This window comes from Manis javanica, chromosome 10 (genome assembly GCF_040802235.1).
Source record: "Manis javanica isolate MJ-LG chromosome 10, MJ_LKY, whole genome shotgun sequence".
Classification (NCBI taxonomy): Eukaryota; Metazoa; Chordata; class Mammalia; order Pholidota; family Manidae; genus Manis; species Manis javanica.
In genome coordinates this window covers 69,382,779-69,410,682 of record NC_133165.1, presented here as the reverse complement: position 1 = coordinate 69,410,682, position 27,904 = coordinate 69,382,779, and the positions used below count along the sequence as shown (strand labels likewise).

The 27,904-nt window shown below is 41.0% G+C and overlaps 1 protein-coding gene and 1 pseudogene across 1 annotated transcript in view; one reads left to right on the top strand and one right to left on the bottom strand.

Moving 5' to 3' along the window:
* TPH2 (tryptophan hydroxylase 2) overlaps positions 1-27,904 on the bottom strand; it is a 116,941-nt gene that overhangs the window by 35,272 nt on the left and 53,765 nt on the right. Inside the window, exon 8 of the mRNA XM_036999606.2 lies at positions 7,954-8,080. Within this exon, the coding sequence (XP_036855501.1) occupies positions 7,954-8,080 (127 nt within the window). The remainder of the gene's footprint in view (positions 1-7,953; positions 8,081-27,904) is intronic.
* Positions 11,345-19,319, top strand: LOC108400666 (shugoshin 1-like; annotated as a pseudogene).

The following is a 27,904-nucleotide window of genomic DNA, read 5'->3' as shown; positions in this document are numbered from 1 at the left end:
CCAATTTCTGTCTGTCTGTGTCTTGCCAATGGGTTTCAGCCATGGGCAAGTTCACTATGGATTCAATGTGACCAAACAAATGACAATAGAACGTTCTTGGGGTGAAAGGGTTATACCCAACTTTATTTCCACGGTGGCAGGTCAATCACTAGAATCCCATCCACTCAGAGCGAGTCTGCATGCAGCAAGCCGGTCTCTGCCTCCGGGCCTCTGTTCTAGGCACTACCAACACTCCAGCCTCTGCTCTGCTCTCCTGCAGCCTTGCAGCCGTGCCACCGTGTCACCCAGAGCACTGGGCAGGGCTCTTTATATAGAGTCAATAATGACACATTGCCCACACGTATGTAGTGAGCTAGCCAACCAGGGCCAGGTGAGAATCCTGCTTCACTTTATCCACAGTCTGTTCCTGCCTTTATCAAATCAACCCACATCTGGGTCCTCGTGACCTTCATGGGGTCCTTTAAATTCTTCCTTTGAGAAGCAGACCGTATTTCCTTTTGTGCTTTCATTGCTTGAGCCTGAGGATAGAAGCAGAGCATGGAGAGGCTCCTCTCCTGGAGGAACCTGCAGTTGCTGAGTCTTTATTTTCCATCGGGCTTCCCACCAGCTTTCAGTCGGCTGGGGTTTCAACTGAGAAGGGGCTGATGTCTCCGACACTGCAGGGCCTCCACCCCCGCCTGTTCGTCAAATCTCAGCTCCTCCATTTCTGGGGCTGATGGCTTCACTGCATCCTTCACCTGCCTCACAGCACCTGGCAGCCTGCACTCTCGTGCTGCTGCTTCTTGGGCTGCTTCCTCTCAGGCTACCATGACATCCTTTACCATTTCCATAGCACCTCGTAGTGACGCTGTTTCAGTTATCAACAAATTTTTTACCTCCTCAATGGCACCTCGCAGTCACGTTCTTGTACTTCCTGCAGGAGGGCGTCTTTCACCCTCACAGCCTTCTCAATATTGTGAGAAGAAAACTTCCCCCCATTCCCTCAGCCTTGCGGGCACTGTTTCTCTAAGGAATTCCCTATTTTGCTGAGTACCAACTTTACTGCCTCAGGCGTTGCCTCCACCCCTTCCCAGTTTTGGGGTGGGGCCCAGTCCTGTAGGAGGAAAGTCACCTCAAACCACATATCCACTGAGGAACACTTGAATTTCTCCCCATCCATAGGTGCAGCCCGCTGAAAAACTCCTCCCATAAGGGCAGCCTGTTTTTTTACTTGGTCAACAATGAATCCTGCTGATATCACCAACTGTCTTGTCAGCTGGTTTCAGCCCCAGGCAAGTTCACTATGGATTCAACGAGACCGAAAAATGACAATGGAACATTCTTGGGGTGAAAGGGTTTATACCCCATTATTCCCATGGTGGCAGGTCAATTCTTAGAATCCCGTCCACTCAGAGTAAGTCTGCACACAGCAAGCCATTCTCTGTCTGTGGGCCTCTCTGCCCCCAGAGCCATCTCAGTATCTGTCATCAGTGCTGCCGCCACTCCAGCCCCTGCTCTCCTGCCGCTGTGCAGCCCAGGGCACTTGGCAGAGCTCTTTATATAGAGTCAATAACAACATATTTCCCACATGTGTGTAATAAGCAAGCCAACCAGGGCCAGGTGAGAATCCTGGCCATGGCAACCTTCACTTTATCCGCAAAGATATACTCGAATCCCTCTATCTTGTCTAACAGCATGCCTGCCTCTCCTGGCCGGCAGCATCAGGCCAGAAATGTCATATCTCAGGCCCCTGTCCAGTCGTACTTGACAAGAATCTGCCTTTTAACAAGATCCCTAGGTTATTTTATTGGCATTTCCATTTAAAAAGCACTGATCTAGGGGAAATAACCTTTGTCTGACTTCCTATTTACTATTGATTAGGGCCCAGATGCTATAAACTTAGATGCAAACTTGTGAAGACTGATATATCACAAGTTATCTTTGTCCACTAGACATGCAAATGATTTTTGCCCAGTAGAAAAGATGACTTCAAAGTTACGGCTTTTTTTGCCCTATAGAACACAAACTGTTCTCCACCTTATTCCAGGATTCTTTTTTTCAGTGACTATATAGTCTTCCTTGAGCTAGATTTACTATCCTGCTTTTCCCTCATTAGTGAATTAAATAAACCGTTGACAGGTGCTCAGCACAGATGCATGACAGTCATGCTTGTAACTGTTTAAAGAAATAATCCAAAACCAATCATCTCTCAACAGCAATAAGATATTCACCTCTAGAGAACACTGCAATAGCCATCTTTCTTAGGAAAAATAGTCAGTTGTCCAACAAACACAACTGAGAATGTCCACTGTGATGTACAGATGAATCTAGCCTGGCTGGTCCCTCAGGGATGGCAGGGTCTAATGTATTCTCTAACTTCAGGTTCAAGGGCCGACAACAGAAAGCCTACAGTTCTGTTTCAGCTGGCAGACATGGTTTGTAGCTAAAGAACATTTTTGTTTTGTTCTAATGTTTGAATCGGAAGGCCTTTCCATGTGATATGTACTCTCCAGTTCTCCACAGACTCCCGTATGCCTTATTATCTTATATTAGGCTGTTTCACGCACATTGGCTACCTGTGTGGCCCCTGAAGGCATTTAAGTTTACAGCCCTTACTGGTGACAAATGGTAACTACACTTACCATGGTAAGCATTTCATAATGTATATAGTTGTCAAATCGCTATGTTGTGCACTTGAAACTAGCATAATATTGTATGTCAATCATACATCAATTAAATAAATAAGTTTATGACCCTAAGGAAGACACGAATCTATTAAATCCACTTAAGCTAGCACTATAGTGGGAAATTGCTGGCTCAAAATTCTTGCACACTCTTATCAGCCCATACTGGGAATATTTTTGCAATTCTATCATGCACAGACCCTGGACAGCTACGGTGAGTATGAAAGGGGTGTGGCTGCCCTATTCACTACCCACCAGAGGGCAAATTATTTACCTGTATAACCATGCATCTGAAACACATTTACCGAGCACCATCCTCAATTTCTTCAGACACAAAAGAGTTTAATCTAAATGGTTTGCAGAGTGTAGAAACCATGGCCCACATGAAACAGTGGGAATACCTTCATCCTCAAACCCGAGCATTATTAAAATGTCAAAATAAATACCATGCAGAAATAAAACAAGAAAGAGGCTACAGCTTTCGGCAAGAGCCTCGTCCCTCTGAAATCAGACCCAGAAGCTCAAAAGCAGCTTTGAACAAAACAAAATTTGGCAGAGCCAATTAGTCCTCATGAAGGCTGTTTTCTCCCTTAGACAGACTTGTTGACCGCACTTCACAGGAGGTTATTAGGTGTCTGTTTTCGCCAGGCATGACTTTCTTTTTCATAAGTCCTTAAATTCACTAAACAAGGAAAACCAAGCACTATATAAACAGTCATTAATAATATAAATCTCACCTAGAATAAAAGAATTCTATGGCCTGTCTCATTGTTCCACATAAATAGTAATTTCTGTGGTTTTCCGTTTGCCCTCCCCATGGATCTTTCTCCTTTGGTACATCTACCTCATCTCTCATTTTACTCCAGTACTTCTTCAGAGGACATACTGGGAACAACTTTGAGGAAATCAGCTACTAAAACCTTCATTTCCCATCTGGACAGCTAAGAGGGCTCACAAACCACCACTATACCCCCACCATTGGACTTTTTACCCTCCTTGTGAGGATTTAGCTCTTAATCTCTTAGTCTTTGCAACTGGATTCTTAAATTGGGCTTTTAGCTTCAGTCAGGTTTGAGGGCCATTAATATTCATGTTATCCAATAGGTTATTTTTTTCCAGGATTTACTTTGAAATTGCCTGGCTGGATTCTAACCGTGTTTTCTTCCAAAACCATCTTCAGCCATTTTCCATTCACTCTGTTCTTAATTCAGGGATGGGATGTGGTTCTAGAAGTTAATTTTCAGGAAAAATCTCCCTAGCAACCTCACACCATGAGTCTACCCTCCCCCTACTCTCCACATCACACAGAAAAAGCTTTCCAAGTTTCTTTGGTCTGCAAAACACTTTTCTAAGTAAATGGAGAGCCCACAAAATTAGAAAGAACAGGAAATGTAAAGTTTGTAAGAGGTAAAAAGTCAAAGGGCGTTGGGCTGGGAGCTCATGCAATATCAGGAAAACAGAAATGAGTGAATCAGACAAAACCAGGGTGAGACACCACTCCTCCCACCCTGAAACTCTCCACAGCACTAAGAAGAGATTCAAAATCTTTTGGGTTAAAGTCTCCTGCAAGTTTACACTCTCTTGGCTTTTTAACTGTCAAAACTACTGCAAGATTCCAGGCAGGTTGGCCCCTTAGGGGACATTCATTCCTCCCTGACCTGTTACCAGTTATTTCCTACCTAGAGCAAAACCTCTCTGCTGGGCCCTGCTCCCAATTCTGAATCCCAGCCTCTGCCATTGAACTTGGAGCCCACACACACTTGGACGATTCACCCTAGCTCCACTTCTCCCATACATCTGCTCATGTATGCGCACAAAGGCTGGCACTGGCTCTGGGTTTTCTGGTCTCTGTGTACTCAACTGTGGGCTATTTAAAGCATGCGCTATCTCTTTTTCTTTTCCCTATGCCTACGTCATGGTACCTAGGATTCTTAAGCTACTTAACGAATAACTGTTGACTTGAATTGGCTTTTGCAGAATGGCAGATACTTCCCACAGAAAGGGCAATGAAAAAAATGACAGAAAAAGAGAAAAACATGATTATGACCTAATGATCCCTAATCGATGGAAGCGTTTTTGGCTGTTGGAGCTACAGCAATCCACAGCCAAGGGTATTAGAATCATGCTAAGGAATTTAAATTCCAGAGGAAAACATACTCATCCTATAAATTTATTGGCCCTAGGAAAACAGATTTCAAGGTACACATATTGGTTTTTTCTTATGTGTGTAAAAATAGAAACAAAGACTAACACCCCCAAGGTGCCCACGTCCTAACCCCCAGGACCTGTGAATATGTTACCTTTCCAGATACAGCTACAGGTATGGACCATGAGACAGGGAGATTATCATCATTATCCAGGTGGACCCAATCCACTCACTGAAGTCCTTCAAATCAAAAGACCTTTCCCAGCTATAGTCAATGGGAGACACAGAGAGATGTGACAAAGGAAGAAAGTCAGAGACAGGCAGCACTGCTGGCTTTGAAGATGGAGGAAGGGGCCATGAGCCAAGGAATGAGTGTAACCTCTAGAAGCTGAAAAAGCAAAAGAAATACATTCTCCCCCAGAGCCTCCAGAGAGGAACACAGCCCTGATGACACCTTGATTTCAGCCCAAATTTCATAATTTTAGCCCAATAAGAGATCACTTTGATTTTAACTGTGTCAGACTTATAATCTTATGAAACTAGGAGATAACGAATTTGCATTGCTTCAAGCCATGTGTAATTTGTTAACGGTAGTGGTAGAAAACTAATGCAAAAGGCTTCAGCATGGCCCAGTTTAGAGCAGGCATTCTCTGCTGAGCCCCAAATCCAGAAAGATTTCTTATTCTGGCTGAAACTGTCCTTTATGCGCCTCCCTCCCCCTTCACAACTTGACTTATTTTTTGTCATCTTTCTAGACACAACACAAACTTCCTCTCCTCTGAAAAATCTTAATTTTACCTAAATTTTTATGTAAATTTCTCTAAAAAGTAAGGACCATATCACAGTCTTTGTAAATGTTAGTTTGAGTGATGGAATTAATTAATGATCACTTAATGGAATCTAAAAATAAGGGACAATAAAACTGCTTTCTTGTCACTGTTTTTAAGAAAGGAATAATATCACTCATTATGATCTACCTACAGTCATATCTGTGAAGTTCTACCTTACTCCTTCTCCTCCTCCTCTCTTTGGACACGGACACGGACACGGACAGATACACACACACACACACAAGGCCTGGCAGAGTTGGGTCCCAGTTTGTGGCTGTTCAGAGTCAGACTAGTAAGCAATACAGTCACACCTGATCAACAGTATGAGCTATAGGAGGTCAAAAGCTGAAACCAGAAAATTTCAAGGGAAATTTGAAAGGCACTGAAAAGTTTCCAAAATGTAAAGTTTAAAGGCAGAGCCAAGGTTTGAGAATGAAATAACAGGACTCATGGTGAAGTGGTTTTAAAATAGGTCGACAAATACTTTGACACACTTTTCCCCAAAAGATGGAGTCTATTTGCCCTCCCCTTGAGTGTGAACTGAAGTGAGTCCTTTATAATGAACAGAACATGGGTGTGAGCAACACGCCATCAAGTCACAAAAGATTACAACCTCCTTCCCACCATCCTCAGTCTCCCTACCTCCCTCCCCCTCTCTCTCTGTTTCTGTCTCCCTCTCTGTCCCTCCCTACCTCTCTTTCTCATTACTTGCTCTGGAGGAAGCCAATTGCCAGCAGCCCCTTGAATGAGCCGCCTGAGGAGCAACTCCCACATCTTCAGACAACTGCAGGCCAGCCTACATCTTGACGGCAACCCCAGGGCAGTCGCTGAGCCACAGCCTCTCAGCTGAGCCGCTCCTGAATCCCCCAAATACAGAAACTATGAGATAATAAATATTCATCATTTTAAGCTGCTAAGTTTTGGGATTACTCATTACACAGTAATAGGTAACCAATATACATGAACTACAATTCGTTGAGCAGAGGTTACAAACTGAAGTCAAGATCCTGATTCCATCTATGAATATTTGTTCTTCATCTTATAATGGTGTAATTTCTTTTATGAGCCAAAAATTTTAAATCATTAAATTCCATTTAGAAATCTAGATGTCCGGTTTCTTAAAAATTTGGAGATCTGGCAAAACAAAGGCCATGCATGTCCATGGCAGCCGTGAGTGGGAGCTGAGGCCCAGCCTCCTGCGGAGTGAGGCAGGCTCTCCCAAGCTCACTGCGGCCCCCTCTGACCCCTGCCCACCCCCGCACTGACACCGGCAGTGTGGTGTTTGCTCAGCTGTTTCTCTCTGAGCAGAAAAATATTTCTCAGTTCCTATAACTCTCTCAAATGCAGGAAACAAAAGATATGCAGAAAGGAAGGACTGTGTGTCTTAAGAAATCTAGGAGAAAACTCATTTCCTGGCAGGAGTGAAGATATTCCTGCATTCCTGATAAGCCATCAATGTATATCTGTGTCAAATACACACAACTTAGGTTCTGATTTTTCCTTCTCCCCGTAGCTTTGCTCCTTTAGGCTGACAGACTGGCCCCTGTAAGTGAGTTTGCTAAACCTGCTCTTTCTTACCCTGGGACTTTGAGAGATGTAGCTAAGGTAGGGTAAACAAGCTCACCTAATCTGGCTCTTCAGTGTCTTAACAGTAGCCGCCAACATTACACCTCACCTCTCACATTGCTTGTTTTGAGAAGACCTGTGCTGAGACCATATTACCCATTAACTCTTTTTCTGCTCTTGCACTTAGAATCCTTGTTTAGACTGTATTATTGCTACTCCAGCTGTGTGTTCTCACACCCATTTCAATTAACTATAGGTAGCCCCAAGCACCACCCCTCCTTTCCATAAATGTATAGCTCTCACTATTACTAGTGTCTCCAGGAAATAAACGTTGACCTAGAATAAGAGTCAGCAAATTTCAGCACGCAGGCCAAATTTGGCCCCCAGCCAGATTTTATAAGTAAAGTTTTATTGGAACACAGCCACATTCATTAATTTACATATCATCTTTGGCTGCTTTTGCACCATAGTGGCTGAGTTAAGTGGTTGTGACAGAGATCTTATGACCTGCAAGCCTAAAATATTGCCATCTAGCCAATCCCTGAATAGGAAGGATAAAATACAAATATTTTGATGGTTAATAAGCAAAGAACACATTGTGCTTAAGGAACACAACATGGGAAAAGGTAAAGTCACCATGCCCTCTCCAGAATGTTTGCCTTATAATTCATAGTATCTCTAAAGCCTTCTGTACCTTATAAATGGACATCAATGTTGGAAATGGACAAAAAGTTGAAAATGAACTCACTGTGGCTAGTTTCTGAACATCTTCATCTGATGCTCCCAGAGATGCCAGGCCTATTTCTTGTGAAAACTGAGCAAACTTAGGATCCGCAAGTAGTGGAACGTGTCCCAAGAGTTCATGACATGTGTCTCTGACAACACAAACATCACAAAGAAATGTTATGCAAGAAGCTTTAAACTACCACTGGTAGAGTAAGACTTAAAATCCTACATATAACCTCATTACTATAATTAATTGATATTACTAAATTTCATCAATTCTAAGGCTTTTTATCACATTTTAATCTCTAAAATCCAGATGCACCTTAAAATCAGTGGCATTTTAATTATATGATATACAGTATTTTTAATAAATAATAGCAACTACTATTTTCAAGTGCTTTACCACATGCCAAGAATATGGTGTTCTATTAAATACATTATCTCTTTTAATCTTCAAGAGAAACTTAGATAATTAAAGTAACTTATTAGTGCAAGATCTTATAGATCAGGGGTGGGTGAACTACAACCGCAAGTGACATCTGGCCCACTGCCTGTTTCTGTAAATAAAGTTTTATTGGAACAGAGCCATGCCAATTCATTTATGTATTGTCTATGGCTCCTTTTGACCAAAACAGCAGAACTGAGTAGTTGTGACTAACACCATACGGCCTGCAAGCCTACAATATTTGCCAACTGGCCCTTTACAGAAACAGTTTGCTGACTCTTGCTATAAGTAGTGATAAAGCCAAAATTTAAATCCAGTCTGTCATGATTTCTAAACTCTTGCTCATAACCCTAAAATTGCACTGCATCCCATGTTACACTTTGCAGGCACCAGCAAACAGCAGAGGATCATAGTGTCATCATCAAAATGCCCCTTCCCATAGACAATTTATCTGCCTGTAACACAAGCAACTCCCTTCAGTCTGCACATTGGAAGACTCTCCCAGTCCTCAACTTTTGTTAGCCTAAAGTAGGAAATAATAGAAGCTTAGACCCTCTCCCATTTGCCTGAGCTTCCATTCAGAACCAGATGCCCAGGCAAAAGCAGATATGTGCCCCAAAGAAGCAAGGCAGACGCCTTCCTGAGTCATTGTCATGAATCACGAACGGGTCCCTGATACCAAGCTATATTGGGATGAAATCTCCTGTAATTCTCTGGGAATGGATCAAGAGGCAGCAATATTTGATTTTCTTGACAAAAACTAACTAGCCAGGTAGTAGTTGAAAGACGTCTCCTGATTTCACCTGGGCAGCTCTGAAGTGTATCACTTCAAATAGGTGCTATAACATAAATGCCAGGTGCTACCACCATTATTATGAGTATAAAGTAAGTTGGATGGTTGTGCGGTTGAAGCAAATGAGTGGTGGTCAAGGGCACAAGATTAATGCCCACATTAAATGGATGGCATTACTCAATCAGAAAATCTTGTTTCCACAACTCAAACCACATCCCCAACCGTGGCCAGCCAGTTCATAGATGTGCCGGGTTGAAAGGGCCACCAAATGACAACATGTGGACACAATACTGAAAGAAACTCCAAATTCATTCCCTGTCAACTGTGTGCCAATAGCTTTCTTCTTGCACATAAACTGAATCTGTAGAAAAGAATATGTGACACTCTCCAATCACATCGTTTAAGGCAGAGAATCTGACTCCTTGGATTTTAGGGCATAGAGGTAATTTAAATGTTTTCCAAGCCCCTTATTTTACCTATGAAGAAACTGAAGACAGAAGGGGGTGAAAAAGAAAGACTGCTAGATATCCTGAGGCCCTATTACAAGCTTGGTACGGCACTCAGTGTTTCCATATCACATGAGTAACTTGATCTTCATCTACATGAAAGTCCTATTATTTCCATTAGGTAAATGGGAAACTGAATTTGGTAAATGTAAGCATCTTTCCAAGGTCATGCCGTTTACAAGACGCAGACAAGATTTGAAATCACATTTCTCTGACCTAAAGCTCTGTTCTTTCTGCTCTGTTGTTTGAGCTTGCAGAAGCAGAGGACACACGAAGGGGTGAGGCAGGGGACATGCTTACGTTGTGGAGAGAGAGTGGAACAAGTCAGGTTAGCACAAGTAAAAATGAAGTCAGTAGGTCCTAAGTCTTTTCCTGCCACTCAATGGTCCTCAATCCTCCAAATTACTTGAGGAGGCTTTTTAAAAATACCACTGACTGAGCCCTACTTGAAACCAATTCAATCAGACTCTCTGGGATAGACCTGAGCATCTGTAGTTTTAAAAAAGCTCTCAGGGTGATAAAAAAGACACAACCGGGGTGGAGCAAGACCTGCTGTCCTAATGGATGATGCTAGGACCTCCCCCCAACAGGCCTTGAGCACCCCATACACCAAACTAAAGCTGAATGTGATGATGGAATTTTGAGCTGCCCAAGATAAATTCCACTAAAATGACACCGTAACACTGGGGGATAATGAAAGGTAGTAAAAGAAAGTTCACTAGGTAGCAGATTACTCCTCCATATGCATTTGATTCAGTTAAATGCTGGGAGTGGGACCCTCACTCCTGTGATCAGTTTTTCAAAAGGCCATGCAGTCAGCAGTGATGTGGGACTTAGGATCAAATGACCAACGCTGGAGAAATCTGAATCCCACATTAGAGCCTATGATATAAACACTGAAACACCCCTACTATTCCAGGCAGAAAATATGACAACAGTAATTCCAAAATGAGACTAGACATCCAGCTCCAGGGAAATACTAGAAACTAAAATAATAATTACTATATAGCCAACACCTATTGAATGCTTACTATAGGCCAGGCACTGTGCTAAATGCTTCATCATGTGAGAATGAGACAGTTATGGCTACAGTGGTGGTGAATTCTTGATGTAAGACTGGATTTACTCTTGAGTTTATGAAATATTTGAAGAAGCTGCTGCAGAAGATTGTCTTCTATCTATCTACCTACTGATGGAGTCCAAAAGCTTATAGGGGGAAGGGAAAGTGAAAAGTGAGCAGCTAAAAAGGAAAATACTAGTGATCCCAGACATTAATGAGTCAATTCTCCCTGGCAGAAAAGGAGCTATCTCCTGGATTTCAAGTTAAGGTGTCATTATTAGAAACCTGTCACTCACAACCAACTTAAGACCCTTTAACAACATTACAATGTCAAGGTAATCCAACTATACATAGAAGAGGATAAAAGAAATCATGAAATTGAAAGAAGGAAAATCAGGCAATACAGCAAGCAGCATAAGGTGTACTGTTTCATTAAGAATGAAAGCCTGGTGAGAATTTCGAATGTGGCTGCGGTTGTCGGCGGGTGAGCAGAGACGGTACCTCAGGCCTCGGGGTCCCGAGCACGGGGCGCATGGCGGGACCCTAGCGGAGCCATGGGATGTAAGGAGCAGGGTACAGCCATGGCAGAAGTGGGGCCCAAGGCAAAAGATGGCCAAGGAAAGGTGCTTTAAAAGGTCCTTTCCAGACAGTCTTGAAGACATAAAGAAACGAATGAAAGAGAAAAGGAATAAAAACTTGGCAGAGATTAGCAAACAAAAGTCTTTTATAGCTGCTCCATGCCAGATAATCACCAACACTTCTACACTGCTAAAGAACTACCAAGACAACAACAGAATGCTGGGTTTAGCTCTGGAAAATGAAAAGTCCAAAGTGAGAGAAGCCCAAGACATCGTCCTACAGCTGAGGAAAGAATGTTAATACCTCACATGTCATCTCTATGTACTGAAAGGAAAACTTACTTCACAACCAACAGAACAATCTGCTCAGGTATTTTCTTGCCAAAGACTCAATTTCTCAGGGAAAAAATGTCAAAGCCATGAATAGTTTAGATTGATTATTATTGAAATGGGTGACTGATAGCTGTGATTAGTGAATTGCTCAGCACGTCTTTCCTCAGTGCTCTAGCACAGCTGTGTGTGGCCAGTGAACAAGTCTTCAAGCCTCTAGATGATTGTGGCTTGTGCTTGTATAACTTGGTTCTGAAAGCAGGCAGCAAAACAGATACAGAAGGAATAGTTTAGCCTTTTGTACCACTGGTCCCTTGAATAGTCAGAACCAGGAAGTATGTCCCTCCAGAATGGACTCCAGTATTAACAACTCCAGGGATTTATTTGTGAAGGATTTGCCACAAGTTCCTGTTCAGGAAGTTCACCCTCTAAGACAACAAGAATCTTTCCAAATAAAAGAACAAATACCTACTATTTCTCAAGATGTACTAGGATTTGATTTGGATTAAGATGAAGATAAGTCTACTGATAATGTCTTATTACCTAGAACTGTACCTCTCCATCGCAGTTTAAAGAAACATTTTAATGATTTATGTCAATTCAATAACTTAGATGATCTTGAAATCAGTCATTTCTCAAAGCAGTCTTTTGAATTGGAAAGAACTAGATTTATAGACCCACTAGTAAACATGCACATACCTGAAAATGTAGAACAAAATGTTTCTCAATGGAACAAGAATCAAATTAACTTATCATCAAAGCTGATTCATCCAGGAAAATCTACTAAAACCAAAGAAGATATTTCAGATGATAAATCTGAGCAAATTAAAAGTAAGCATAGAAAAAGATGGTGGCATGAGAGGTGAGACATAGGCTTCCTCCTAAAACTGCATATAAAATGAAAATACAATTAATACAACTAACCCTGAGAGAGCAACAGGAAAGAGGATGGCACCAGACTGCATACACCTGGAGAAAAGAGCAGACCTCATGGAACAGGGTAACATACCAAAGCAGTGGCACAGTGGGACCCAAGCCCTTCCCCCACCCCAGCTCACCGGTGGGAGGAAGAGAAACTGAGCAGGGAGGGAGTGGAGGTGTAGGACTGCTGAATACCTAGCTCTGGAGATGTGAGCTGGGAGCGCAAACCTACATTTCATGGTGCTTTCATCATACTCTCATGATTACGGGGTTGGAAAGCTGGGACAGGCGGAGTTCCTGGGGAGATCCAGCTGCTTGTGGAAAGCAGGGATCCATATCCGGCTGCTCTGGGACAAAAGCTTATACCTGTGTGCTCGGCTCACTGGCTCAGGCAGTGGAGGCAGGCATACCAGCCTGGAAGCAAGAAACAGCTCTTTCCTACCCCCGGCACCAATACTGCTCCCCTGCGACCCTTGACATTGCTTCAGGGGCTGAGCAGCTCCAGAGAGTAGAGCTTCTGGACACTAGAGGGCACCATATACAAATATGAAATGCCAAAGGAACATGGTTCAGAGTAAAATTATTAATACAACTCCCAAGAAAGATTTAAATGACATAGACCTCATGACTCTTCCTGAATGGAAGTTCAAAATAAAAATTATTAACATGCTAATGGAGGTATGGAAAGATATTCAACAACTCAGGAATGAATTCTGGTCAGAGATACAATCGTTGAAGAGCACAATGGAGGGTATTAAAAGCAGATTGGATATGGTGGAGGAGGAGATGATAAATGAAATAGAAACTAGAGATTAGGAATACAAAGAAGCTGAGACACAGAGAGAAAAAAGGATATCTAAGAATGAAAGAAGATTGAGAGAACTGTGTGACCAATACAAACGGAACAACATTCACATTACAGGGATTCCAGAAGAAGATATGAGAGAGAAAGGGATAGAAAGTGTCTTTGAGGAGGTAGTTGCTGAAAACTTCCACAATCAAGGGAAAGAGATAGTCTCTCAGGCCATGGAGATCCACAGATCTCCCAACACAAGGGACCCAAGGAGGACCACACCAAGACATATAGTAATTAAAATGGCAAAGATCAAGGATAAGGACAGACTATTAAAAGCAGGCAGAGAGAGAAATAAGATCAGATACAAAGGAAAGCCCACCAGGCTAACATCAGACTTCTCAGCAGAAACCTTACAGGCCAGAAGGGACTGGCATGATGTATTTAATGCAATGAAGCAGAAGGGCCTGGAACCAAGATTACTTTATCTGGCAAGATTATCATTTAAATTTGAAGGAGGGATTAAACAATTTCCAGATAAGCAAAAGCTGAGAGAATTTACCTCCCACAAACCATCTCTACAGTGTATTTTGGAGGGACTTCTATAGATGCAAGTGTTCCTAAGGTTTAATAGCTGTCACCAGAGGAAATAAAAACCACACTAAAGAAAGTAGAACAGCTAATTACTAAGCAAATGCAAAATTAAATTAACTATCCCCAAAGTCAATCAAGGGATAAACAAACAGTACAGAATATGATACCTAATATATAAAGAATGGAGGAGGAAGAAAAAGGAGGAGAAAAAGAAAAGAACCTTTAGATTTTGTTTGTAATGGCATACTAAGTGAGTTAAGTTAGACTCTTAGATAGTAAGGAAGTTAACCTTGAACCTTTGGTAACCACAAATCTAAAGTCTGCGATGGCAATAAGTACATACCTATCGATAATCACCCTAAATGTAAATGGGATCAATGCAACAATCAAAAGACATAGAGTCACTGAATGGATTGAAAAAAAGACCCATCTATATGCTGCCTACAAGAGATTCACTTTAAACCCAAAGAAATACACAGACTAAAAGTGAAGGGATGGAAAATGATATTTCATGCAACTAATAGAAAAAAGCAGCAGTTACAATACTTGTATCAGACAAAATAGACTTCAAAACAAAAACAGTCACAAGAGACAAAGAAGGACATTACATAATGATAAAGGAGTCAATCCAACAAGAAGATACAACCATTATAAATATCTATGCTCCCAACACAGGAGCACATACATATGTGAAACAAATACTATCTGAATTAAAAGGGGAAATAGAATGCAATGCATTCATTCTAGGAGACTTCAATACTCCACTCACTCTGAAGGACAGATCAATCAGACAGAAAATAAGTAAGGACACAGAGGCACTGAACAACACATTAGAAGAGGTGGACCTAACAGACATCTACAGAACTCTACACTCAAACAGAGCAGAATACACATTCTTCTCAACTGCACATGGAACATTTTCAAGAATAGATCATATACTAGGTCACAAAAAGAGCCTCAGTAAATTCAAAAAGATTGAAATTGTACCTCCCACATTCTCAGACCAGAAAGGCATGAAACAAGAAATAAATTATGCAAAGAAAATGAAAAGTCCCACAAACACATGGAGGCTTCACAACATGCTCCTAAATAACCAATGGATCAATGACCAAATAAAAACAGAGATTAAGCAATATATGGAGACAAACGACAACAATAATTCAACACCACAAAATCTGTGGGATACAGCCAATGCCGTGCTAAGAGGAAAGTATATTTCAATACAGGTCTACCTCAGGAAAGAAGAACAATCCCATATAAGCAGTCTAAACTCACAATTAATGAAACTAGGAAAGGAAGAACAAATAAGAACCAAAATGAACAGAAGGGGGGACATAATAAAAATTAGAGCAGAAATAAATAAAATCGAGAAGAATAAATAGAAAGAATCAATGAAAGCAAGAGCTGGTTCTTTGAGAAAATAAACAAATAGATAAACCCCTAGCCAGACTTATTAAGAAAAAAAGAGAGTCTACACACATAAACAGAATCTGAAATGAGAAAGGAAAAATCACTACGGACACCACAGAAATACAAAGAATCATTAGAGAACACTATGAAAAATTATATACTAACAAACTGGATAACCTAGAAGAAATGGACAACTTTCTAGAAAAATACAACCTTCCAAGGCTGACCAAGGAAGAAACAGAAAATCTGAACAGACCTATTACCAGCAACAAAATTGAACTGGTAATCAAAAACCTACATAAGAACAAAACCGCTGGACAAGATGGCTTCACTGTTGAATTTTATCAAACATTTAGTGAGGACCTAATACCCATCCTCCTTAAAGTTTTCCAAAGAGTAGAAGAAGAGGGAATACTTCCAAACTCATTCTATGAGGCCAGCATCACTCTAATACCAAAAACCAGGCAAAGACACCACAAAAAAAAAATTACCGACCAATATCCCTGTTGAACATAGATGCAAAAATACTCAACAAAATATAAGCAAATCGAATTCAAAAATATGTCAAAAAGATCATCCATCATGATCAAGTGGGATTTATTCCAGGGATGCAAGGATGGTACAACATTCGAAAATCCATCAACGTCATCCACCACATCAACAAAAAGAAGAACAAAAACCACATGATCATCTTCATAGATGCTTAAAATGTATTTGACAAAATTCAACATCCATTCATGATAAAAACTCTCAACAAAATGGGTACAGAGGGCAAGTACCTCAACATAATAAAGGCCATATATGACAAACCCACAGCCAACATCATTCTTAACAGTGAGAAGCTGAAAGCTTTTCCTTTAAGATCGGGAACAAGACAAGGATGCCCACTTTTCCCACTTCCATTCAACATAGTACTGGAGGTCCTAGCCATGGCAATCAGACAACATGAAGAAATACAAGGAATCCAGATTGGTAAAGAAGAAGTTAAACTGTCACTATTTGCATATGACATGATATTGTACATAAAAAAACCCTAAAGAATCCACTCCAAAACTACTAGATCTAATATCTGAATTCAGCAAAGTTGAAGGATACAAAATTAATACACAGAAATCTGTGGCATTCCTATACACTAACAATGAACTAGCAGAGAGAGAAATCAGGAAAACAATTCCATTCACAATTGCATCACAAAGAATAAAATACCTAGGAGTAAACCTAACCAAGGAAATGAAAGACCTATACTCTGAAAACTACAAGACACTCATGAGAGAAAATGAAGAAGATACCAATAAATGGAAACACATCCCGTGCTCATGGGTAGGAAGAATTAAGCCTCCCTCCAACCTTTGTGTCAATTAAGCTCTGTCAGACTGAAATCACACTATTTCTCCCTGTTTTACAAAGTTCAATAGCTATTATGTCCTGCATGTAAAGTAGTTCGTGCTCCCTACCTTGGTTGTGTTATCCAAAGCTGGACCCCAAGTAGGGACTAGGTAAGTGACTAGCTCGGAGCAATCTATAGATTCAATGCAATTCCTATCAAAATACCAACAGCATTCTTCAACGAACTAGACAAAATCATCCTAAAATTCATATGGAACCACAAAAGACCTCGAATAGCCAAAGCAATCCTGAGAAGGAAGAATAAAGCAGGGGGAATTATGCTCCCCAACTTCAAGCTCTACTACAAAGCCACAGTAACCAAGACAGTTTGGTACTGGCACAAGAACAGACCCATAGACCAATGGAACAGACTAGAGGGCCCTGATATAAACCCAACCATATACAGTCAATTAATATATGATAAAGGAGCCATGGACATACAATGGGGAAATGACAGCCTCTTCAACAGCTGGTGTTGGCAAAACTGGACAGCTACATGCAAGAGAATGAAACTGGATTATTGTCTAACCCCATACACATAAGTAAACTCGAAATGGATCAAAGACTTGAATATAAGTCATGAAACCATAAAACTCTTAGAAGACAACATAGGCAAAAATCTCCTGAATATAAGCATGAGCAACTTCTTCCTGAATCCATCTCCTCAAGAAAGGGAAACAAAAGCAAAAATGAACTCATGGGACTACATCAAACTAAAAAGTTTCTGTACAGCAAAGGACACCATCAACAAAACAGAAAGGCATCCTACAGTATGGGAGAATATGTTTGTAAATGACATATTCAATAAATGGTTGACATACAAAATATACAAAGAACTTACATGCCTCAACACCCAAAAAGCAAATAACCTGATTAAAAAATGGGCAGAGGATATGAAGAGACAGTTTTCCAAAGAAGAAATTCAGATGGCCAACAGACACATGAAAAGATGCTACTCATCCCTAATCATCAGGCAAATGCAAATTAAAACGACAATGAGATACCACCTCACACCAGTAAGGATGGCCAGCATCAAAAAGACCAAGAACAACAAATGCTGGCGAGGATGCAGAGAAAGGAGAACCCTCCTGCACTGCTGGTGTGAATGTAAGCTAGTTCAATCATTGTGGAAAGCAGCATGGAGGTTCCTCAAAAAACTAAAAATAGAAATACCATTTGACCCAGGAATCCCACTCCTTGCAATTTACCCAAAGACTACAACTTCTCAGATTCAAAAAGACATATGCACCCCTATGTTTATCGCAGCACTTTTTACAATAGCCAAGATATGGAAGCAACCTAAGTGCCCGTCAGTAGATGAATGGATAAAGAAGATGTGGTACATATACACAATGGAATACTATTCCGCCATAAGAAAGAAACAAATTCTACCATTTGCAACAACATGGATGGAGCTGGAGGACATTATGCTCAGTGAAATAAGCCAGGTGGAGAAAGACAAATGCCAAATGATTTCCCTCATTTGTGGAGTATAACAATGAAACAAAACTGAAGGAACAAAATAGCAACAGACTCAGAGACTCCAAGAATGAACTAGTGGTTACCAAAGGGGAGGGGTGTGGGAGGGTGGGTGGGGATGGAGGGAGAAGGGAATTGAGGGTTAGTATGTTTAGTACACATGGTGTGGGGGATCATGGGGAGATCAGTGTAGCACAGAGAAAGGGCATAGTGGATCTGTGGCATCTTGCTGCACTCATGGACAGTGACTGCATTGGGGTATGGTGGAGACTTGATAATATGGGTAACTGTAGTAACCACATTGTTTTTTCACGTGAAACCTTTATAAGAGTGTACATCAATCTTACCTTAATACAAAAAAAGCAAGCATAGATATGCCCAAGGAAGAATGCAAAAAGAGAAAAGAAAAGCTAGCAAAAGGACAAAGTTGAAATCTATCAAAGTATAAAGGCAGCAAAAGTGAAAATAAGAAAAGTGTTTCCAAAAAAAAGTTGGCTAAATCTGTCACTTCCAGTGATGCTTACAATTTTAATTTGGAAGAGGGTGTTCATCTCACCCCTTTCTGACAAAAAATGAACAACGATTCTAAAACGGAGGACAACAACAATGAATCTGAAGAGAGCAGCTGTGAATCAAGTGGTTAGGGAGATAATTCTGGTGATCTGTACTTGCCCACTTGCAAGTACAGTCAAGATATCACCAGAGAATCAGAGAGAAGCCCAGTCACCAGGCCCCAATCTAAAAGAGCACCAAAACATAGGGATGAAAAAGAGACAGAGGGTTCTCAGCACATTACCTGAAACTCACCAGTCACCTCATCTTAGTGTGAAGGATATCACAAATGTCCCCTGTATCCTGTGTTAAGGAGCAGAAAACTTTCTCTTTCTCCAAGAAAGAATAAAGACAGCCCAGTGTCTCTGCCTAAGTGTAGGTATGCAGCCAGTGTGAACTATAAGGAGCCCACACTCACCTTGAAACTGAGACAAGGGAACCCTTTCACAGATTTGTGTTTCTTGAATTCACCTATTTTCAAGCAGAAAAAGGATTCTAGACGCCGTTCTAAAAAAAAAAACGTATGAAGCAAATACAATAAAGTGTTTGTTGGGTGCTGTTTAAATTCGTCCTACGCCCTCTTCTATTGCCGTAGGACAGTGCACAAGTGAGTCGGACTGCTATAAGGCTATTCTCTTAGCAGGACTCTGCATCATGGACATTTCTTCAGAACTGCTTCAAATGTGGTATTTTGTCTTAAACCTTTAGTATTTTATTTACTTTTTGTTTAAGTATGAATAACTGGACTTAAGCATTATATTAGTTTAGATTTCTTATACTGACTAAAACCCTTAATTTTAGTAACAATGTATCTTGTACCAACATTTTAGAAATTAATAATTTTTCAAATTAAGGTGTTTCAATTACAAGTTTCTGTCATCTTTATTTTTCCCTTAAATAGGGAATACTAGAATAAATCATTTTTGAAGAAAGACTGAGGATCTTTTGAAATGAAATAAATCCTTGAAATTCCCAGTAGGGTATATATTCTAAGGTGTTTGTGGACCCCTTGTACCATTGTTGTATTTAATTTTTCAGAAAAAATTTATACGAGATCATGGTTAGAGAACTGATGGTTGCTTAGGCTCAGGGACTAGGTAAGTGACTAGCTCTGAGCCCCAAGCTCTAAGGGTACCTTGTTCAAAGTGATACCTCCCTGAATCACAATTATTAGGTCATGGACTTCCAGGGTACCTCCTTATTTAATCAAAAATCTCAAATATTAAATGTGTGAATACCAAAGCCTATTTTGTATTTTTGATCAACCAATGAGGGAATTTACTCAGTTCTAAAAGACTGAAGCCTGTACTTACATATACCTCTTCAAACTTTAAAGCACAATGTTATCCATTTTTAAAGAGCAATAAAGTTTCTCTAAAAAAGAATGAAAGCCTGAAGCAAGCTGTCTAACAGAATTGTTAATGGAATGTTGGGGATGCCCTTTCCCCAGTTATAAGTGCCATAATCACACTACGTCTCACTAGCTGGCGCCCCCTTCTCAGCCCCATCCCCACACAGAGACCCTGAGAAGGAGCACCTGCTCAGATCCCTAAGTGTAGACGCAGTATGTACAGTAACCCTACTTCTCATTGAGCCACGACTTTAAGCACCTAAATGTTGCTTTTTCTTTAAAACTTACTTCAGAATAATACTTTTCTTTTGTTTAAGTATCATTGATATGTAATTTTATGAAGGTGTCACATGAACAACATTGTGGTTTCAACATTCATCCATATTATTTAGTCCTCATGCCCCCATGGCAGTCACTGTCTATCAGCATAGTAAGACGCTACAGAGTCATTACTTGTATTCTCCATAAGCACCTATATTTTCAAGACCAGAAACAGGGTTACATCATTTTTCATGTCTTGGGTGGAACAGTCTCAGAAATAACCACCCAACTGGGTTCTTTACCTCAGTGTCTCTGGCTAAGACACATCATGTGGACAAAGGAAACGGAAGTGTCTGGAAGACCTTCAGTCAGACAGCAAAGACAGAGTTTTACTGTTCCTAATAAAAGCAACTAATTAACTTTGAAAAGTTGACATACTCTGTAGCTTCGTTGAGACCTAAGGGCTTAGAAGCCAGTTGAATATGACTCTTAGGGGCGGAAAGAGGTTCCAGACCCCTGGGAGTGTGAGAAAAGGCTGAGCCTTCCCTCCAACCTTTCTGTCAATTAAGCTCTGTCAGACTGAAATCACACTATTTCTCCCTGTTTTACAAAGTTCAATAGCTATTATGTCCTGCATGTAAAGTAGTTCGTGCTCCCTACCTTGGTTGTGTTATCCAACGCTGGACCCCGAGGATCTAATTTTGAATATGTTTCCAGTGCTAGTCTACAACTACTGCCTTATCTCACCAGATCTCTCTTATAAGATTCAATTATTTGGTTATAATTGCACCTGTCAGCACATGCTGCCCTCCAATCTCTACATTGGCAAACTTTTCTCTTTTTAACTCACATTGCTTTGATGCATTTTCGCCTGAATAATGCTGCTTTTCAGAGGCCTTTTCACAAAAGTGCTCTGTTCACTGGAAATATAGGACCTTTCAAAACTGTTAATGCTGTAAAACATCATGTCTCCTTTTGAAAAAAAAAAAGGGAAGAAGAAAAGCCAGAGCTGATATCAGACACTAACCTTTTGCGACTCTAAATTGGAATCTTCCCTGATAAGCCCTTTTAGGAGGATTCTAAAGCCTGCCGAAATGGGCCTACAAAGGGGCCTGGGCAAAATGCCTCCAGGGAATTCTTAAATCATTCTAAGAAAGTTGTGATCATTTTGCTGCGGGGAAATAAGGATCCTGGTCGTTAAGTTCAAATTCAAAATGAGTATGGCATTTTTCTTGTCTTATAAGTTTTCAAAGCTGACTCCTTGAGATCTATGTGTTGAACAACTCTTCTTAATTTTTGCTATAAATCAAAGCCTTTAAGAAGCCGTGAGTGAGCATCCAACATTTGCTTCCCATCCCAAATCAGTGCATCTGTCTTTTCAACCATTTTTCTACAGGTTTTCTTTGTTCCAAATGACACAGGAGCCAACACGTTAGCTAAATCATGAAGAGAAGAAAAGGAAGATGAGTGGGAGGGGTGGAGAGTTTGCATTGATGAAAAGAAGCAGGAGATGAGCTGGGAGCCAAAATAGGGTATTTTTTTCAGCTTTCACACAACATTTGGTGGGCAAGTGCAAGTAAGCTGGGATAACACACCGGGACACACTGAAAGGTGGGTGGGGGCGGGTGACTTAGTTTGTTTCCACTGCAGTAAAGGGAGGATAACAGGAATTAATTTGGTATGGAGGCTATTTTTTTCAGTGCTTGCTTTGGAACCATATATGGAGTTTCTTTAGCTTAGACTTAAAATAGCACACTAAAGCCTGGCCCACATAAGATTTTAGGCTGCTCTTATGATCACTCCCTTTTATATCCTTATCAGAGTATAGACAACGTATATGGCCCACTTTTTATGAAGCCGAGCACTTGGATCTTGCCCTGGAGGAAATCTTTCTTACTTTTGCCCCCCTAGGAATCATAAGGCAGGCCACCAGTGTCACTCTTCTCCACTACAACTCTTTAGAGACTGGCAGAAGATATTACACTTGTCTTTTTTGAACTTTAGCTCAAGACGCAATTCCTGTGTGCCTGTTATGTACCAACGCTATGTTAGGAACTGAGGTCGCATATACTAGAATAACTCTTAGCAAAGTCATCTTATGGCTCCATAAAAGGGCATCCAGCAACCACTAACTTTCCTGATCCAGTGAGAGACACAGTTTCCATTTTTCAGAAGCAACACAAAAGGGCTGCAGGGAAACTACTGATCTGTCTCTAGTTCCCCATCATCTAGATAGTTCTTATTTCTTGAAGAAATAAGAGATTTCTAATTCTTTCCATGCCCCTCAAAATTTCACTCAATATTAAGGAGGTACTATAAGATAAGGACAACAGTGTACACTCTGCAATCAGACCTAAGTCCATTTTCCACTTCCCCGTGTAGGCGAATCACCTGGAGCAGTGCTATGCAATCCAGCCTCCCGCAATGATGGACATTCTACAGCTGATCATCCAGTGGGGTCACCCCTTGGCACAGGGGGCTATTGGACACCTGGAATGTGGCCAGCACTACTGAGAAGCTAAACATATACTTCAATTTCATTTTAATTAATAAATGTAAATAGCTGCATCTCTACCATGATGGACAGTGTAGATACATTGTTTTCTCATCTATAAAATGGAGAGTAAAAGGACCCCTAACTCATGGAGTTCTTGAACACTATAGTAAGATAATGTACTGAGAATATGAGCTTCCCACAAGGGATGCAGTATCAGTCAGATTCTATTGAATTACAACTACACTGAGGTCTATTTACTTCAAAAAGTTTTGCCCATTTGGAAGCAATTTCATCACTTAAACAAGAAGCAGTAAGCTTCTCCAAGACAGAGGTCATGCCATGTTCAATTCTGGGTTCCTGGTGCTTACAAAGCCTGATACTCAACAAATGCTCAAAAACTGCTTTTTGAGCTCAACTGAACAGACCAGTGGTAATGGGGTTTTGTCACTCCACATAGGGGTAAGTCCCTTTGACTCCCAAGTAAAGTTTGCTTAATTTCAAGTGTCGCAAAAGGGCTTTGGACTAGATCTTGGTTTTGCTGCTTTCCAGTTGTGTGGCCATAGGGATTCTGGCTTCTTTGAATTTGGGGACTGCCATCTGTAAAATGGCAACAGCCCTGCCTACCTCCCTGAGCTAAGTGGAATGATGCCAGCTGGACAGAACATGGTGGGAAATGTCGGATCCCTTTTTCCTTCTCTCTTGTGGTGGCTTCCGTACCTGTCAACAGATGCAATTCTCTACCTAGCTGTGAAGCGCTACGACCAGGGGTCACCTCTCATTGCCTAAAATTCCATCATTTTGAATTTATTCTTCTGAACTTGCTATTTAAAAATGCAAATTTTCAAAAAAAAAATGCGAATTTTCCTGAAACATTTTCTCCCAGGTCAGTCTCCACACCAGCAGGTACCTAAACGAGGTCCTCCCTGACTACACAGCACCAGGTGAACATGAATTATGATTCAGATGCTGGTGCTAATTTTAGATTACGGGCACCACACAAGGAAATCAAACCTGAGGTGGGGATGGAAAAAAAGGAATCCTGCTTTAATCTACTAAAAGATATACAAATATATATACACATATATCTGAAAACTTTACCCCAAGTCATTACGGTAAACAGCCTAAAACAACAAAACCAGGGCTCCAGCAGCAGGCACTTAGGTACAAATTTGTTCTCAAAATGCACAGGTTTTAAATAATGTATAGGGCCCCTTTCTTTGTATGCAATGTCTATTGTTAGAGTGCCTGGAGTTCTTGAGAGGAAAGGCTCTGTAAAAAGTCTTAGGGGGTATTTTTGCTTTCAGGCACTTCACAAAACTAGACCCACTATAATGATTGAAAACTTGGGAGTCCAGAGCTGGGAAGACGGCCTCATAACAAAGGACATGCTGGAATTTACGCAGCGGATCAGCCTCCCCATGAATTTAAGAGGTACCAAGAAAGACAGACTATTTGGTATTTATATAAAGCATTCTTCTGGCAAAGATCAAAGCATTGTTTCATTACCTGGCACGTGGGGAGATTAAGTGGCCTGCTGACAGTCCCACCAACAGCTGAGGGTGGGGCCTGGATTTCAGGCATGTGGTCCATCTGTCCTTCTGTCTAAGGGCAAGACTCAGCGTCCTCCTTCCTATCTGCATCACTATGCGTGGTGAGGAGCCTTCCCCTTCTCTCTACTCTCTCCGAGTGAAGTAGGAGATGTGTCCTCCTGATAAATAGGTCAAGCTAACAGTAGCCCTGTGAACATCAAAGGAGAGGGCGGGCTTCTAAGAAAGCCTGGCAGTTGGATCAGAAAGACAAGACAGGTTAGCACAGCACCAGGCCAGCCAACTGGCCCATATGGTCCGTAGGTTCTGACAAAGCAGGGCCACCAAAGTAAGGTAAGAAAGTGTCACTCTGGACAATCTTTCACACAGTTTGTGATTAGAAAACCAAGGAAGAAACTATTCAACTTCAGCACACAACTAGGTTTTGAGTTTTTCTGTTTAGTGTTGCTGTTTAATGGAATAGCAGTTAATCCCACAAATGCTGCACTGCTCCCTGAGTTCAAATCCTGACTCCCCCACTGACCAGCTCTGTGACTTTGAGCAAGTTACTTAACATTTCTGTGCCTCAGTTTCCTCATCTATAAACTCTAAATAATAATAGTAACTCAGAGGGTTGTTGTATTAAATGAGTTCTTCTACATACAACACTGGAAACAGTGCCTGGCACATGGTGATTGTTATGCATGTGTTTCCTACTAATAGTAAAAAATACTGTTGTTTCTGCTGTTATTGGTCTTGTTGAAATTATCTCTGTTAGAGGGTGGAAGGGACAACAATATATATATTTTCGGGTCTCACGGTCTCTAATACCTTACCTGGCCCTGAGTGTAACCCTAACCAAAGTTCTCCTAGGGAGGAGATGGCTGCTGTGCTGGGGTGTGAACTCTGGGCTAAAACACAGAGGAAGCCAGCCAGGATCGACTTCTGAGAATGTGCCATTTTCTGAGAACTGCTGGTAGTAATGCTGCTCTGCAATCCTGAAATGCAAAGATGATTATAGTGCTGTGGAGAAAGCCAATTGGCTGGGCAGGAAGCCTGGCACTGACTTCCAGTGTCCTGTGGGAAGGAGTACATTTAAGCCAAACAGAACTCAGAGGAGGGAAAGTTAAACTCTGTAAAGCTCTGGCTTAGCTTCCCAGCTCTGCCATAAGACCTGGCCCAGACTTGACTTCAGCAAAGCTTGATGCTAATAACACAACAGTCAGGACTTAACCTAGCATCTCCCAGATAGTAGCGAAGTTGGGAATGGAAAGATCTGATTTTTCTTCTCATTACAGACCTAGTGAGAGGCATCTATTCAATGAAGAGAAGGGTAGCCCACCTTTCTTATAAATTTGAAAGCCTGTGTCTTTCCCTACTGGTATTATTACTTAACAAATGAGGATTAATGTCTGAGCCACAAGAAAAAGAAATAAATGACATCTTCTGCCAGTTTCAGAGAGGGTTCTATTCTAAAAGCAAGGGCTAAGCATAATGTCATTTACTTAGAAACATGAAAAAATATTGTCAAAAATAATTCACTTTTATTTTTCTTGTAAAATTGAAACAGCAGAATTATAAGAAAAATCACCTCACTGCAAAGCCTTTTTAAAACTTTAAATCAGTTATATTTAAAAATAACATTAATTGCCCCTAAAATGTTCGATGACGATGAGAAAGATTTTCTTTAATGCAAAGGCATTTAATTGTATTATGGCAATAAATGTTGCACTATTAGTCAATGGTGTCCTGAATTATTTCCTAATGGTGAAGCCTGCTCTTCGATTTGGAAGTGGCATACCAGAAAAGATCAGAGCAAGACATACTCCCATCCGGACGTACTAAATCATGTCATCCCAATACAGCCCTGAGTCTGGAATTCCCTGATTGAATAAGCTTTTCTATGTTGTGCTAAGTATATTTTTGTTACCAGTATGTTCAGCCAACATACTCTGAAATATAAAATAGAATGAATATTTTTAAGTGTTTTCACTAAAACCTTTTTTCAAGGGATTTCTGGTACAAAATTGCTTTATTATATTGGCAATAGCTCCTCTGGAGAGACAGATCTTGCACTGGCTTGACCTCAAAGAATTGATGCCAGAGAATGTACATCAATATTTAAAACTCCTGGTTACTTGTTCCTGAGCAATGGACAAGAGGTAGGGGAGTCACACTATGGATGTGTATTTTAACACTGCTCTGGGCAATGTTTTTGGCTTCAAAGGGCACCCAGCACAGAACCATGAGGCATCTGGCCACCTCTAGTCTCCATCTAGAAATAAGATCAGGGTGGATTTAGCCTATATTGAGGAGAACAAGACTAATTATCCTATATATAGAGAGAGAGAGTCATACCTTAGAAAACAGGGTCTTCTTGTGCTATCTTCCCTCATTTCCAAGACCTCAGTCAATCCATACAGCTTTTGGAGGAAAGCAGGAAATTTGGCCCCAGGAGAATATAGCTTTATTAAACTATGCTCCTTAAAGAGCTCTGCATTTCTAAGATACCACTGACCATGGGGACCACAGATATGATTGCAAATCATAAGCAAGTACACGCACATGCAAATTCAGTCAGCAAGTGTTCAATACCCACCCTGCACAAAACACGTTCAGGGAGTCTGTAGAAATCACGGAGAAAGAGACCACAGGTGTCCCAAAAGGAAGTGTTCAGGCAAGAAAAGCCAAATGAACTGAAGCAGAACTAGGGAGAATGGGATATATAAGACATCTGAAAATCCAAAGCACCTTCCAAAAACCAGAAGCCTGGTGTCAGAGGCCAGATCAGACCAAATGCGACCAGAGGAGGGAACGATCCCTTTCTCCACGTCACTTCTCTTCCCGGTATGTCCAAGACATCCCTAAACTGAATCACCACCATCCCCACTCTAGCCAGAAGCTTCTAGAGACAAATCCAGAGACGTTCCCACCTCTCTGATCAACGTTCCTCCCTGGGAAGGAGTACCACCCACTTCTCACATGGACAACACATCCGCTCACATGACAGTCGCTTGGCAGAAGCTGCCAATGTGCTATTTTAAATAGTTCCAATATACTTTAGCACATGTCACAGAGTGACATTATTTTTAAAGCTAGGGAGATGAGCTTTCCTGCCTCTTAGGTGGGACAATATTCAGAGTTAATAACCTGAAGGGGAGAAAATAAACCTTTTCTTAGCACCCTATCTAGTGCAAGTGGTTCTCTTGTTCTATCCCTCCTTCCCTCTCTCCCTCTGTCCCTCTCATTTGAATAAAGGGGAGGTGGGGAAAACCTTCACTTTCCTTTTGCTCCTCTTCTTCAGCTTCAAAATGAATAACCACTTCTTTATTCTGAAATGATCTTTATCCCAAAACAAAACAGACAAGCAAAATATGTTGCCCCTTACTGGTGTGATTTGAAGAGAAGGCTAATCTGGTCCAAGTGCCTATTCTTACAGCTTCAACTGCTGTCTGAATTCCACCACTGAACTTTTACGATTTGCCTGAAGA